Source organism: Silurus meridionalis, chromosome 23, assembly GCF_014805685.1.
Source record: "Silurus meridionalis isolate SWU-2019-XX chromosome 23, ASM1480568v1, whole genome shotgun sequence".
Lineage (NCBI taxonomy): Eukaryota > Metazoa > Chordata > Actinopteri > Siluriformes > Siluridae > Silurus > Silurus meridionalis.
In genome coordinates this window covers 22517294-22534144 of record NC_060906.1, presented here as the reverse complement: position 1 = coordinate 22534144, position 16851 = coordinate 22517294, and the positions used below count along the sequence as shown (strand labels likewise).

Here is a 16851-nt window from a genome sequence, read left to right as displayed (position 1 = left end):
TGAAGGAACTGCCTGCAGAGCTCAGAGACAGGATTGTTGCAAGGCACAGATATAGGGAAGCCTACCAGAAATGCTGCACTGTGAGAGCACAATGGCCTCCATCATTTTCAAATGGAAGAAGTGTGGCACAACCAGGACTCTTCTAAACTAACCAATCAGGGGAGAAGGGCTTTAGTAAGAGAGGTGACCAAGAAACTGATGGTCACTCTGACTGAGCTCTGGTCCGGTCAGTAAGACTGTGCAACAGTCTTCTCAACACAAAACTAAACTGAAACTCTCTTACACACACACACACACACACACACACACACACACACACACACACACACACACTTAATTAATTGTGTTACTGAACTGTACAACCTGAACTTAAACACACACTCATTACTCATCTCAATCCATTCCACCACCATTTATATATTATTTATATTTAACGATGTAATACCGTTTACACAGTGGCCGCCCTTCTCTGCTGCCTAAACACTATCAGAAGCACTGACCTACATTTACAACCCAAATTCTAATATTTGTTCAATGAAATTGTATAACTTTTTTCCCAACAGTTTATCTTCTTCATTTTGTATCATTTCTCTCGGCTGCACTGCTTCCAGTACGTGTATGTGGATTTTTTGTCCAATCAGATTTCAGCCTCTATGTGCTGCCTTGTCAATCTAATCTGCCCAGAGCCTTCAAAGTCAGTACCGCTGGCCTTTTTACCATATAGAATATTATAAATAAATCTGTTTCTTTAACCAATCAGATTTCATATTCTCCTCACAGGGCAGCTAGCTGGCCCAGAATATCATCAGCATTTTTCCGTCCTCTGATTGATTGATTAGAGGGAAACAGTTACAGACAAGTTTGACTGGAAAAACACGTGTGTAGCTCTGCGTCATTCCTGCCTACGGAGGAAGAGAAATTGATTTGGTCTCGGACATACTTAAAAATCCATTTTGAAGAAAATCTAGACATTGTGAGGAGGTTGGATAACACTGAAGCTAGCTAGGGTTTGTTCTCCACCTCCAGACCAGTGAATACGAGCTTACCAGTGGCTAACAGCCTCTGAGGGGCGCTGCACATTATGAGTCTGCATCTCTGGTGAGTAGGTTGTATTTTATTTCCATTTTAATGTTTTTGTCATATTATTAGACAAATATTGATTCTGAACTGCTCCAGATGATGTAGGTGCACAGTTGAGGTTGTAGTAGAGGTTTGGAGTCTTAACTGGGTTTCTTGCTTTAGTAAAATGGTTTTCACCTCCATATGTGAAATTCCTCTCTCTCTGTAATGCCACACGTTTCTATAATTGTGATGTGTTAGTGGTGGTATTAAGGGGTGGATTAAGTCAGGTAAGTTCTCACTGAAGGCCCAGGTACCATATGCACTGCCTGCCACTGCGTTTACATGCTGTTTTTCGCACTTCTTGACTGCTGCTACTGCTGTTTTTGCACTGCATTGTTTGTTTATATTTACTCTTGTTTATAGTCTTTTATAGTTCTCTTTGCACAGTACTGTATATTCAGAGTATACAGTAGGTTTACTGGGTGGCGCTATCTTGTGTTATGTGTATTGTCCCACACTGTCTTGTGTTGTCTGCCTGTACTGTTTTTTGTCTGAACTGGTTGCACTCGATGCAAATGTTGTAGCTTTATGTTGTTTAGTGTAGCACCAGGGTTCTGGAGTACCGTGGTATCATTTTCACTGTGTCCTGTGTATGGTAGAAATGACAAAAAAAAGCTTGTGTAGAGATCTGGAAGGCCAACTAACACTGCAGCCCTCCACTGATCTGGGCTTTATGGTGGCTAGATGGAAGTCTCTCTTCTGTGCAAAACCTATGGAAGCCACAGAAGACTGTGTGGACGGATATTCTCTTGTTTGAGAAACCAGGATTTAACTGTTTGGCCTAAACTCTAATTGTTGTGTCTGGAGAAAATCAGGCATTGCTCGTCACCTGCTCAAAACCATCTCAAGAGTGAAGCATGATGGTGGCAGCAGCATCTGTTTTTATGATCTCAGTTTGAGCTGAAGGTTCAACTTCCTACATGACAACAACCCCACAGCCAACACAACACAGGAGTAGCTCAGAGACAACATTATTAAACATCTCTGGAGAGACCTGAAAGTGGCTGAATGTAACAGGAAAAATGAATCCTGTTTCTGGCCACTGATATAACCATATGATTCACTCGCTGTCAGCATTACACAGTCATCAGAGGGAAAGAGATGTAGATAGTTCCTCTGACCTGGAAGCACCCGGGGTAAAGCTAATTAGATTGTTTTTAAATCTCTAATACATTCAGCTGTGGGATTTAAACTCATGACTCCGGCCCTATAGTGCAAAACTGCAGAGACAGTGTGACAAAAACATTGTTTTTTAACCCCTGATAGCTTTTGAGACTTTTTATTGGCTGTATAGCTTCTGATTGGTGGTGCTGCTTCGAACCTTACCATGTCAGCAGAAGCCATGCCGACGTTCAAGGCTATGGCAGTGAGGGTGAGCAGAGAGCGCATAAAGTTGTTCTCGTGGATCCAGCAGCAGAATCGTTGAAGTCCAGTGGGAAAGTGTTTGAACTCCTCAGCCAGGGCCATCACCAGCAACAGCAGGTACGACATTAGTACTACACAGAACTGGAGCATAATGGGATACGGCCTGCAGGAAAAAAAAGTACTATTTGTTGAACAAATGTAAACCAAACTGACAAAAATATTGTCTGGAATTTTACATGAACTAAGAGCCAATAAATGCTATGCATAATAATGATATGAATAGGAGGCATATTATTTAGTTTACCAGATTATTTGGTGAAGACTAGAGGTGTGAATCAGGATATTAAAGGATGCACAAAAAACTTGTACAAGCAAGAAATCTTTCACACAGATAAACAAAGACTAAGTCCATTATCATTAATATAAAGTGTTCATTGGTTTATCCTTAGTAACTGTCTGTTCTAAGTTGTAGAAGGAGTTTAGGGAACTATAACTTGACAGATGTTGAACTGATTTCATTAAACTGCATGAACGGGATCTTTGTAACTAGACCAAAATTGAAAGCGACTTAGGTCTGAAGTGATGTGGCAGAGGCTGAGGAACCACCAGATCCAGAATTTACATGCTATCTTGAAAATCCTGATGTTTCTACCACCACTGTTTTCCAGCAGCACACAGGTAGTGTGTATCCATCAGTGATAAACAGTAAAGAAGTAAATGTAATTCATTACTGTACTTAAGTAGCTTTTTCGTGTATCTGTACTTCCATTTGGGGAGACTTGTACTTTAACTTCACTTTGCAAAATCAGTCATTTCTTTTTTTTTCAGTAGTTCGTTCCCTGGTGGTCTAGTGGTTAGGATGCGGCCCGGGTTCGATTCCCAGTCAGGGAACCAACCCCAGCCATTAGGGTTGCACAAGCCAGTGCACTCTTAGTGCCGGTCCCAAGCCTGGATAAATGGGGAGGGTTGCGTTAGGAAGGGCATCCAGCATAAAAACATGTGCCAAATCAAACATGTGGCTCATGAATACGGATGATCCGCTGTGGCGACCCCACTTTAACACTCAAACAGTGGTATCCCGTAACAACCCGCAAGAATTCTCCCACACACCCAAATTAGCCCTGTCCCATTAGGAAAGAACTTCCAATATCAACTGGTTATGTGTATAAAAGACACCAATCAACCTCTTCCATTCAAACCTCTCCACCACCATGGGAAAGACCAAAGAGCTGTTAAAAGACATCAGGTACAAGACTGTAGACCTGCATAAGGGTGGAATGGGCTACAAGACCATCAGATTGTTGCCTTGGCCATATGTTTTGGGTCATTGTCATGCTGGAGGTCCCATCCAAGACCCATTTTCAGTGTTCTGGCTGAGGCCAGGAGGTTCTCATCCAAGATTCTACAGTGCATGGCCTCGTTCATGTGGTGAAGTCTTCCTTCCTGTAGCCTTAGCAGAGAAATAGCCCAGAAGCAGGATGTTTTCTCCTCCATGTATGACAGTGGGGATGGTGTTCTTGGGGTCATATTCAGCATTTCTGTGCCTCCAAACATGGTGAGTAGAGTTGATGCCAAAGAGCTCAATTTTGGCCACAATGACCACATCACTTTCTCCCAAGCATTCTCTGAATCATTTAGGTGTTCATTAGGAAATTTGCATTCTTGAGCAGAGAGACCTTGGTGTGTTACCAATGGTTTTCTTGGTGACTGTGGTCCCATCTATACTAAGATCACAACAACAAGCTCCTCCCATGTAATTCTGGGCTGATCCCTCACCTTTCTCAGAATCATCCTCACCAAATGAGGTGAGATTTTGCATGGAGCTCCAGAGCGAGGACAATTGATCTTGTATTTTTGTCAATTTTTGAATTATCGCAACAACAGTGGTATCTTGCTCTCTAAACTTTTTGCTGATGGTTCTGTAGCCCATTCCAGCCTTGCGCAGGTCTACAGTCTTGTCCCTGACATCCTTTGACCGTTGGTTGGTACGGGATCTAATACTTATTTCACTCGATTAAATACAAATTAATTTATATAATTTATGTAAAAGTGTTTTTATGGATTTCTCTTTCTGTTAAAATAAACCTAAAATAAACATTCTAGACTGTTCATTTCTTTGTAAGGGGGAAAACTCAGAAAATCAGCAGGGGATCAAATAATTATCTCCCCCACTGTAAGTGAAAAGAAGGTTTTTGGGCTCATGATCATTGTAAAAGAAATCAGTGTTTGAGTCATTAATATCATTCTGATATTACTGATTGTGCTGAGAGTCACATTCGAGTCTTTTCACATAAACTGAGTTGATTAAGTAAAGAGTCTTGTGCAAAAATGATAATATGAACATTATAGTTATAATAAATCAGTACTTTGGATACTTAAGTACATTTAAGGCAAAAACTTTTGTACTTTTATTCAAGTGAAAGTTTAAAGGGACACTTTTATGTTTACTGGAGTCACATTTTACCGAGCGAATCTCTACTTTTACTACATGGTATGTGTTCTTCATCCATCACTTGTATCTATTCATCTATTTTTTTATATCACTTTTCCTGCAGGGTCGCAGAAGAGAAGGACATTTCTGAAGGGATTATGGCCTTAAAAGGGGCATCAAATTCAGGAATCACAAACTTTGCACAATTAGGGTATGCCACTCAGACTACAATGCCTGTTTTTGGACTGTGGGAAAACACCAGAGAAACAGGAGGACCACCGCCCCCCCCAACACAGGGAGAAACATGCAAAATCCACATACACCATGCAGAAGTGGGATTCAAACCCCCAACCTTGGAGGCAAACCATGTTAACCACTAATCCACCTTTTTTCACCAGGTACAGTTTATTTTTTTATAAAAAAAGAAAGAATGTAATCCAACTGGTCTTAAAAAAGAGCACTGTGAGATCCCGTAGGTGACCTTAGATGATACCGCTGATGATAAACCATTTAAGCGTTAATCCTTAGGCTTTGGCACGCTACTTTAAAATGCTCGAAAAGTAAACCATGGTCATTGTCAAAGACTGGGCTATGATCTAATTAACCCAATATTGCCCATTCAGTGGACTCTCCAATTGCAAATTCCATAGTCAGTCCTAAAAGTGCAAATTTGCATTAATTTAAGAAGAACGAAAGCCTTTGGTTCTCCACACGTCATTTTAATATACGCCTGGTGGCTCATTGGTTGTAACCAAATCTGCTCCAGGGAACCCCAACTTCCTTATAGCCTGGGATAAGAAAAGAACTATACAATAGGGATTGTAAGATTCAGTGATTTGCATCAGTTCACCGGCATAAAAGATGTGATGCATCGTTTTTAACACATTTTGCATCAATAAAATATGAATTATATATGTATAAATATGTATCTATGAAGTTGGTAGTTTAGTGGTAATCTAATCTGCGCTTATTTATACAATATAGTGATATGTAAAGGTTGCTTAAAGGCATGAAACCCTGGGTTTACCTGGGTGCAGGGATCAGGGCCTGGACTGCCATGAGGAAGAGAAGCATGATGAAGGAGCAGACCAGGTTGGTCTTAAATGTCTCGTCCCTCATCTGGGAAAACTGGAACAAAAGAAATAATATTTGTTTAGTTGGAATTGACAGCTCAGTGGTTAAGCTGTTGGACATCTGCCTAGAAGGTCTAGAATTCAATCCCATCACCACCACAGCTGAGCCCCTGAGACAGGACCTTCAAGTGCTCAGTTGTAGTGAGGTTCTAATAAGTTGGTCTGGATATGAGTGTCCACCAAATGCTGTAAATGTAAAAAATTGTGATTGTTGTTACATGGTTTCTTTGCTTTTTATACCCCCTTCTCCTGTGTTTACTTCATAGGTGGATGTAGAAATGTGTGTGTGAAGGATGAGATGCGCACACCAGTGGTGTAAACTATTTAAGTAAAAGTACCTCGTTGCTGTACTTAAGTCAATTTTATGGCTACTTTCTTGTTTTACTGAGTATCAAAGACACATTGATCAGGCAGAACATTGACATTAGAACATTATAATCGGTGAAGTGAAGAACACTGATGATCTCTTCATCATGGCACCTGTTAGTGGGTGGATTTATTTATTAGGCAGCAAGTGAACGTTTTGTCCTCAAAGTTGGTGTTAGATGCAGGAAAAATGGGCGTAAGGATTTGAGCGAGTTTGACAGATTGTGACGTCTAGACGTCTGGGTCAGAGCATCTCCAAAACTGCAGCTCTTGTGGGATGTTCCTGGTCTGCAGTGGTCAGTATCTATCAAAAGTGCTCCAAGAAAGGAACAGTAATGTTATGCCTGATTGATGAAGCTCAACTACATTTATGATTTAGTATATATGCTTTTTTACTCCACTATATTTTAATTACACAATGATCACTACTAATTAAATTTTGCACTTCTGCTGAAAATGTCATTAATTATGTAATCTACACTCTCCTCCCCACGTATGCTGCCTGTGTGTGAGTTTTTAGTACCACCAGCCAAATTTTCAGTCCAAAAAGCGCAATTCCAACAAGTTTAAGAACCAGATTTTGTTGAAAGTCATATAAAAATCTCTTCTACTTTGTGACATGATGCTGTCATTTTATTTGTTAACTGATGTAAACTTTTTGAAAGATTGCTTTACTACTTTATCTTTGTTTCATTCTGGAACGTTGAAGAGGTTGTTGTGTTGCTCTTGCAGTTTTAATTCAGTGTCGAAATGTACAATTTGATTTGTATTTTAGAAAATCAAACCTGACAAATCAACTGGTTTTGGGTTTTCAATAGTCAAATACTTGTTCAAATTAGATTCTCGTAGACTTTGACTGAAGTCATATTAGAATCAGTTACTAATCATTTGGGATGGAGAACGTTTTCAGTATCTATACTTTTACTCAAGTATGATTCTCATGTAGTCTTTAAACCTCTGGTGCAAAAAACTTCACTATCACCAGCAATTAAATGTTTTGATATATAGAAGCATGGTGGTGGTGGTTTGGAGGCCACAGACCTTTTTTTCGATGTGTGTGTCCTTGAACACCAGCGTTGAAGGAATAATGTGCTCCTGCTGCATCCGTTCACTGCTGCGCACATCAATAGCATGCTCGATCCGTTTATTAATCTCTTTGGCGCTAGAAAACCTGTTTTTGGAACTGGGCAGCTGCAGCAGAGAGCCGTTTGTGAATGACGCCAAGATCTGGGAAGAGTTCAAAGCAATTTGAACCATCAGAATCCTACGAATAGTTCACATCATGAAATTCACTGGTGGACAGTAATGAAGTAAATGTACATTGTTTCTGTAGTTGAGACGCTTTTTTTGCGTATCTGTACTTTACTGAAGTGTTTGCATTCGGGGAGACTTTTACTTCAACCTCACTACACTTCAAAGTCAAATATTTTACTTTTTACTCAACTACGTTTTGTGAAATCAGTCGTTCCTTTTTATTTATGAGGATAAAAACTTAACTGGTGAAACACGCAGCGAGTCACCAATCAGGGTCGAGCGCTCGCTCTGTTTTGTTCTGATTGGTGCTTGGTGTATCTACTGATCACCAACATACAGTTCAGCATCAGTTCAACATTAAGCAGAACATTAAGAGAGGAATAAATGATGAAGAAATTCCAGATCCAACTAGCCACAACACACGTGACCTTATTTGTATGATTCTTTTTTTTAAGTATTTGATAAGAAGGTTTTGGGTTCATGATAATTGTAATAGAAATCAGTGTTTGAGTCATTAATATCATTCTATTAATAGATCAGTGTTCTGAGAGTCACATTTGAGTCTTTTCACATAAACTAAGGTGATTAACTAAAAAGTCTTGATACAAAAACGATAATAGGAACATAAATCATAGTACTTTGTATACTTAAGTTAAGTTGAAAGCAAATACTTTTGTACTTTTCCTTAAGTGAAAGTTTAAACTTTTACACATTTAGTTTTACTGGAGTCACATTTTACAGAGCGAATCTCTACTTTTTCTACATGGTTTGTGTACTCCGTCGACCGCTGATTAAATTCATGGCGTTTCGACATGTTCTTACACAGCTCATATTATTGGTGCTGCTAAACAAATGTTCAGTGTTGGAGGTGCGGATGGTCATGCGTATTTTGGAAGGCTCCGCATCTACAGTGTTGTTTTCCACGTCCTTGGGGCAAATGAGGAAAGTGTCGATGTTGTGCTTGCGCAGGAACTCGTTGCGTTCGTAACCGCGCCCATCCTCTGTTTGGTAGCTTCCGTCCAGACAATCCAGTGTGGCACGTGAGATGTGGATACGCCTAACAAGCATTCAAAACAAATCCAGAATTTGCTAAATCCACTTGAGATGATGAACTTGGTCTAGATATTTTTACATATTTGCTCACCCGGGGATACCACCTGCTTCTAGCATGTTAGCAACACCAACATCATAGGACCACACATCAAACTGCCACTTCTGCAGGCCCAGAACGCCACATAGAACAGATCCCGAGTGGATCCCGATCCGCATGTCCATCTCATAGTTAAACTGCTTTCGCACATTTCTAAAAAACAAAAAAAAAATGCAAGATCATGTTAACTAACACAATTTCTAATAAAAGAGAAAACAGTAAGATCAGTGGGAACAAGAGTTTTGATTGTGTACCGTATGGTGATGATCATAGCAAGACCCATCTCTACACAGCACCGAGCATGAGCTCTCTGTGGCTCTGGGACTCCAGAAACACAGTAGTAACAGTCACCCAGGATCTTTATTCTCAGGCAGTGGTGTTCCTATGTACTCACAAACACGGACACATTATTTCGTCATACAAACTGGATTTATTCTTGTCAATTCTTGATGTGATCCTTTCTCACCTCAGCCAGACGATCAAAACGACAAAAGAGCTCGTTGAGGGTGCGCACCAGCTCCTGCGCCGACATTGTCATGGACAACAGGGTGAATCCTTTGATATCAGCAAACAGGATGCTGCAAGTGAGACATTTTAAAGGACAGAAATTACATGTTACAGAGGCTACAACATTATCAGTTAGCTTAGCAAAACAGCAGTTAGCAAAGTTTTCCATCAAGCTTAGTTTGCATCAAACTAATAGATAGTTAGCATCAGGGCTGTTTCAAGCCTTACCAGATTCTCTGGTGTGAGGGCTGTTTAACAACATCTGAGGGCTTCTTTTTTTAAGGTTAAACCCGTTTCTTCCAAATGAACAGACGGGACACGATCATGACATCCAATCTGGTAATGACTCAGAAATTCCCTTTGTGTAACACTCACACTATCACCCTTTTATAAAATGCTTTACAGTGAACGCTCACTGTGCACTGCTCCACTGCTCTTTAATAACTAATGGCATGTATAAAAGAACAGTTGAGAGTTATGGACCTTGTTTAAGGGCACATGAGTGGGATTTCAGAGGTGCTAGAATTTGAGTTCAAACATCTTGACCACTGACCTACCATTTCCTTATAGTGGCTAAGCTTCTGGAAATAGAAAAGTAGGCAATGGAAGTAAAGGAATTAAGAATTTATGAGACAATAATACATTTATATATTTTTCATATATTATTATATGTAATTAAAAATTACTTGAGCCCTGTGATGGATGAGGAATTTAATAATTATTGGGGTTTTGACAGAACATAAAGTGAAAAGTAATGCACTAAACTGAAAATTTAACAAAAAATTTACTTTTTTTTAAAGGCAGATGCATTTGGAAAATTAACCACCTACTATACATTGTACAGCAATTACTATTTGGGAATCATGAGTAATACATGAAAGGTTTGGAGGTGTGGCTTTACAGGGGAAATAGACAATGGTATTCTGATCCCCTCACCAACCACACTTTCCTTCTTTCTTCTTCAAGTAAACAAGACGAAAAAAGCTTGTCATGTTACCAAGAATCTGTGAACTCCTGAAGACGTTTTTCTTGTCAGAAAACTCTCTGTTGTGACTGTTACAAAGTACTGACACCGTAAACTCCTTCCACATATTCAAATAAACATATATATTTGTCAGAATCAGAATCAGAAATAGTTTTATTACCAAGTATGTTTACACACACAAGAATTTGACTTGGCGACAGAAGCTTCCAGTGCAGGAGAAAGTACACACACATAATGTATCAAAATAGTAAAACAGTACTGTACTGTAAATGTTTTCACTGTAGAAATGATATATTTATATAATTTTAAAGTTTCCTCACAGCTAAAATGTTAAGGTAATGGTAATCAAGACCTTCTAAATTGAGAAATCATTCATTTTTAACATAATAATGTCCATATCCAGCGGTACAAAGTAACAAAGTACATTTTCTCACATTACTTTAATTGACTGGGGTTGTTTTGTGTACGTTTCCTTTTAAACAATTTTTAAAATCTGTAATTTTGCTTTGATTTAAGTACGTTTTGTTTGAACTATATTTAACTGCATTTTAAATCCTATCTGTAACATTAGTTTTTATTTTTATTGTTTTATTTTTTTGTTATTGCACATTAATTTGTACCTTAATACCTTACATACTCACATCATAAAGATCCTATAGACACTGAATAGACAACATAGGAATGTGTTTAGAGAACCAGTGTGAGAACCATCTTAACACTAACATATAGTTTTCATATGATACTAATATAATATCAATTATAATTACCGTAAGTATTTGTATACACCCAAGCGGATGCCTTTGTTGAGAAGTACGATAAACAGATGACCAATCAGAGTACAGGTTGTGTCCAAGTGGTGATTTTTGTACCATTTAAAAAAAATGGACCGGTAGATTGTTGTACATGAAAATATAAGACATCACCTAAAAATAAGACCTACCATGTCTTTTGGAGCAAAATTAATAAAAGATCTGGTCTTATTTTCGGGGAAACTCAGTAGAATACCCCACCCCACCCCCCGCTGTTGAACTCAATACAGTAAATTTTAATTATGTGACTTTTCACTTGAACGGTAACTTTAAATTTCATTGAGGTACCAGTACTTTTAATTGAGTAGAAGACTTTATTACACTTTCCACCTCTGTCTTTATCTTTTATAATATCATCTGAACAGCAAACTCCATCCAAATCTGGAATTAAGTAAGATTTACTTAAAATTTTCAACCGAACCTGACGTCGGTGTACTGATGGATGTAGACCTTATGAAACTGTTGAGGCAGCAGTTCATCATCCATGGAGGCCATGTCAGCGATCATCTCCAGGGCAACAAAGCGAGGCAGTATAGACAAAACCAAACGCTCCTGTTGGAAGAAATGAACTCTTTAGGCAATCAGCATGGTGGAAGACTTATTCATATGGATATATGACATGTGCTTCCTTGCCTGTCTCTTGTTTTCCATCTCCAGCTTCATGTGGCCTTCAATGCAGCGCCTCGTCTCGAGGAAGGCCTGCCTCTGCGCCCGATCTATCAGATAATGGATAAAAAGTCCTGCTGTGTTCACACTCATATAGAGCAGCACCTTTGCAAGAACCTGGGGTAGACGAAAAGGGGATAGAAATCAAGAGGACCTCAAGATTGTGTAGAGAACATGGAAGGATCATTCATGATACTGGTATCAGTTACCTGTAAAAATCTTCTATTAATATGTTTTCATGTCACGTAAGACTTTGACAGTGACGTACATCGAATCAAAGTAAAGCAGATTACAGATTGTGCGCTGTGAAAATATTAAGAGGAGGATCTACAGCATCTTCCTGCAATACAAATAACACCATCATGGATCTTAAACATCTTAAAACTTATTATTAGCATGAAATGTTGGCTAAGCGAGAAAGATTTGCTCATAGTCGTCACAAAAGGTGTAAGTTATTGTTCTTGACTGTTGATCCCCTTTGGTTTTTGACAACAAGGGCTTCAGAGAGAGACACTACATGATCCAAGCTAAATAACGCAGCTAGGCAACTTACTTTATTTCAAATCAAGTGGCTACTGTAGCGCAGAAACAACAAACGTGCATGTGGCCACACTGTAAACCAGGACTATTAAGAGAGCTTGAAAAAAGAATGTTGTCTGATGTTTTGCACATATTTGCATTGGTAAAAAACAATTCATTTATATATCTTATATATATTACAACACTACGGGGACCCAGGCGTGTCCTGAGAGTCAGATAGAATACAGATTAACATGGCAGAGGTAGAGCTGTAACTTCCTGCACACACAACAGGAAAAGAATGTCTGGTTTTAATTTATATATTTTTTTGCACTAGTTTGTAAAAGGGGTCATGTGTTAGAACTCAGAAAGCACTTAAATAAATTTATGATTTGCTGTCTGTCTGAACTGAAGAAATAAAAGTAAACTATCTGTACCATATTGAAATGCATAGCACCATATTTTGTGTTGAATTATATGGAAATCGGATTGCAATGCATTGTAATAGGGTGAATTGTATTGGATCGCATCAGTGGCTATGCACCGAGATGCAAATCAATTATGGGCTTTAAGGGCCTTGCTCAATTGCCCAGGATTGACAACTTGATGCGGCTGGGATTTGAATTTGACCTTTCATTCAGAACTCTGACATTGTAGGAAAGAAGTGAACATTGTCTATGTAATCTCATTTCATTCATAATAACTATCCATCCTCACCTTTCTCAGCAATCCCACTTCATTGAAGTGTTGTACAGTCACTAGAATAAGGTGCAGCGTTGAAGTTAGCGAGCCTGCCCCCATGGCCCACAGCAGCGGTAATGGCAAAAGTGTGTACGTGGCAAACAGGGTGAATAGTACATACCAGGACGGGTCATTTTCCAGCCCGTACCCAAGCCTAACCAGCACCTGGGCAGTCTGAGACATCCAGCTGGCAATGCCGGCATAGTGCAGCCACTCGGGAAAATGCAAATGCTTGCAGGTAAATACAAGAACACAAAGTAATACGGCAAACGCCATGAAAAAGCTTGTAATCCAAGCATGTATATGGTCGATTCCATCTGGTGCAAGGGCTAGATAGAGGACCAGCAGGTGCAGTTTAGCAGCAGCGTCTAAAATGTTCGTGACGACCAGTGAGGTACGTCTTGTGTAGAATGTGTGCCTCTGATAGAGCTTCTCCAGGTCACGTGATTTGAAGGTGTGTCTCAGTGTTGGAACATAAACCCCATGAATAGACTTGCCCCAGCGCACAAAAAAATCAGCATCGCCGGCGAATTCAGATTTCACACTCGCTTGCGTGCTGTTGGAACTGTTTTGATCGCTGAAGTAGGACGGATGAACGCGGACAACAGAGGAACGGCGTTTGGTGCAACCGCGTGATGACTTGCTGCGTATCTGACGGTTGATTTCCTCAATGTAGACATCAGTGACATAGATCTTGCGTGCTGGCTCGGCGCCGTATTGCTCCTTCAGCTCTTGCTGGTTAATGATGTGCTTTACGGCATTTTTCCACATCAGTTGCTTGCGCCGCAAGCCAGGGGACAAGGACGGGGCCAGGTAGGACGGGACCTGCATCTTCTGTATGTTGTAGGACTCGTTGAAGCAGTTCCCTCCCAACATTACGACAAGTTTGTCTGTCTTTCAGGCAAAAGAGGTAGATGGACCTGTAAAAGACAGAACAGACCCTCCTTCATTATCAGTTCCTTCATAATAAATTCTTTCAGTAATCATAGCTCAATTTCATAGTAGATCTGGAGACTACCCCAATCACTTGAACTGCCCTAAATATTACCTCTAAATCGAATGGAATGGATTAATGCCCTCATGCCAGCATTCAGAAGTCAACATACCCAAGTGTTTGCCAGGTGAAATAACTATCCATAACACCAAAAATTACATGTGGTAATTATATTTTTGTGTGTGGTGTGTAGCGTGGTCATGGCGTTATTGAGTGTAGCGTGGTCATGATGTTATTGTGTGTAGTGTGGTCATGATGTTATTGTGTGTAGCCGGGTCATAACGTTATTGTGTGTATCGTGGTCATGATTTATTGTGTGTAGCGTGGTCATGACGTTATTGTGTGTAGCGTGGTCATGACATTATTGTGTGTAGCGGGGTCATAACGTTATTGTGTGTATCGTGGTCATGATTTATTGTGTGTAGCATGGTAATGACGTTATTGAGTGTAGCGTGGTCATGATGTTATTGTGTGTAGCGTGGTCATGATGTTATTGTGTGTAGGGGGGTCATACGGTATTGTGTGTACCGGGGTCATAACGTTATTGTGTGTAGCGTGGTCATGATGTTATTGTGTGTAGGGGGGTCATAACGTTATTGTGTGTATCGTGGTCATGATGTTATTGAGTGTAGCGTGGTCCTGATGTGTATTGTGTGTAGCGTGGTCATGATGTTATTGTGTGTAGCGGGGTCATGACGTTATTGAGTGTAGCGTGGTCATGACGTTATTGTGTGTAGCGTGGTCATGAAGTTATTGTGTGTAGCGTGGTCATGACGTTATTGTGTGTAGCGTGGTTATTATGTTATTGTGTGTAGCATGGTCATGATGTTATTGTGTGTATTGTGTGTAGCATGGTCATGATGTTATTGTGTGTAGCGTGGTCATGATGTTATTGTGTGTAGCGTGGTTATAATGTTGTTGAGTGTAGCGTGGTTATTATGTTACTATGTGTACCATGGTTATTATGTTATTGTGTGTAGCGTGGTCATGATGTTTTGTGTGTAGCGTGGTCATAATGTGATTGTGTGTAGCTTGGTCATGAAGTTATTGTGTGTAGCGTGGTCATGATGTTATTGTGTGTAGCATGGTCATGATGTCATTGTGTTTAGTGTGGTCATGATGTTATTGTGTGTAGCGTGGTTATAATGTTGTTGAGTGTAGCGTGGTTATTATGTTACTATGTGTACCATGGTTATTATGTTATTGTGTGTGGCGTGGTCATGATGTTTTGTGTGTAGCAGGGTCATGACGTTTTGTGTGTAGCGTGGTCATTACGTTATTGTGTGTAGCGGGTCATGACGTTATTGTGTGTAGCATGGTCATGATGTCATTGCGTTTAACGTGGTCATGACGTTATTGTGTATAGCGTGGGTATTATGTTATTGTGTGTAGCATGGTAATGACGTTATTGAGTGTAGCGTGGTTATTATGTTATTGTGTGTAGCATGGTTATTATGTTATTGTGTGGCGTGGTCATGATGTTATTGTGTGTAGCAGGGTCATGACGTTTTGTGTGTAGCGTGGTTATTATGTTATTGTGTGTAGTGGTCATGATGTGATTGTGTGTAGCGTGGTCATTACATTATTGTGTGTATTGTGGTCATTACATTATTGTGTGTAGCGTGGTCATGACATTATTGTGTGTATTGTGTGTAGCGTGGTCATGAAGTTATTGTGTGTAGCGTGGTCATGATGTGATTGTGTGTAGCGTGGTCATGATGTTATTGTGTGTAGCATGGTCATGATGTCATTGTGTTTAGTGTGGTCATGATGTTATTGTGTAGCGTGGTTATAATGTTGTTGAGTGTAGCGTGGTTATTATGTTACTATGTGTACCATGGTTATTATGTTATTGTGTGTGGCGTGGTCATGATGTTTTGTGTGTAGCGTGGTGATTACGTTATTGTGTATAGCATGGTCATGACATTATTATGTAGCGTGGTCATGACGTTATTGTGTGTAGCATGGTCATGATGTCATTGCGCTTAACGTGGTCATGACGTTATTGTGTGTAGCGTGTTTATGTTATTGTGTGTGTAGCGTGGTTATAATGTTGTTGAGTGTAGCGTGGTTATTATGTTATTGTGTGTAGCGTGTTTATGTTATTGTGTGTGGCGTGGTCATGATGTTTTGTGTGTAGCAGGGTCATGACGTTTTGTGTGTAGCGTGGTTATTATGTTATTGTGTGTAGCATGGTCATGACGTTATTGTGTGTAGCGTGGTCATTACATTATTGTGTGTATTGTGGTCATTACATTATTGTGTGTAGCGTGGTCATGACGTTATTGTGTGTAGCGTGGTCATAATGTGATTGTGTGTAGCTTGGTCATGAAGTTATTGTGTGTAGCGTGGTCATGATGTGATTGTGTGTAGCGTGGTCATGATGTTATTGTGTGTAGCATGGTCATGATGTCATTGTGTTTAGTGTGGTCATGATGTTATTGTGTGTAGCGTGGTTATAATGTTGTTGAGTGTAGCGTGGTTATTATGTTACTATGTGTACCATGGTTATTATGTTATTGTGTGTGGCGTGGTCATGATGTTTTTGTGTGTAGCGTGGTGATTACGTTATTGTGTATAGCATGGTCATGACATTATTATGTGTAGCGTGGTCATGACGTTATTGTGTGTAGCATGGTCATGATGTCATTGCGTTTAACGTGGTCATGACGTTATTGTGTGTAGCGTGTTTATGTTATTGTGTGTAGCGTGGTTATAATGTTGTTGAGTGTAGCGTGGTTATTATGTTATTGTGTGTAGCATGGTTATTATGTTATTGTGTGTGGCGTGGTCATGATGTTTTTGTGTG

The 16851-nt window shown here is 39.8% G+C and overlaps 1 protein-coding gene across 4 annotated transcripts in view; it reads right to left on the bottom strand.

Annotated features, from left to right (window-relative positions):
- The window catches only part of si:dkey-206f10.1 (adenylate cyclase type 8), a 34690-nt gene that overhangs the window by 7109 nt on the left and 10730 nt on the right, over nt 1-16851 (bottom strand). For 3 of the 4 annotated variants that reach the window (XM_046835610.1, XM_046835613.1, XM_046835611.1), the window contains 10 exons: nt 13025-13968; nt 11756-11905; nt 11544-11674; nt 9288-9399; nt 9076-9203; nt 8816-8974; nt 8494-8728; nt 7459-7644; nt 5946-6046; nt 2449-2650 (listed from right to left, as the gene is read on the bottom strand). In XM_046835610.1, coding sequence (XP_046691566.1) covers nt 2449-2650; nt 5946-6046; nt 7459-7644; nt 8494-8728; nt 8816-8974; nt 9076-9203; nt 9288-9399; nt 11544-11674; nt 11756-11905; nt 13025-13924 — 2304 coding nt within the window. In that variant the 5' untranslated portion in view covers nt 13925-13968. Of the gene's footprint in view, nt 1-2448; nt 2651-5945; nt 6047-7458; nt 7645-8493; nt 8729-8815; nt 8975-9075; nt 9204-9287; nt 9400-11543; nt 11675-11755; nt 11906-11997; nt 12125-13024; nt 13969-16851 lie in introns of those variants that run through there. The other variant, XM_046835614.1, reaches the window with a different exon arrangement.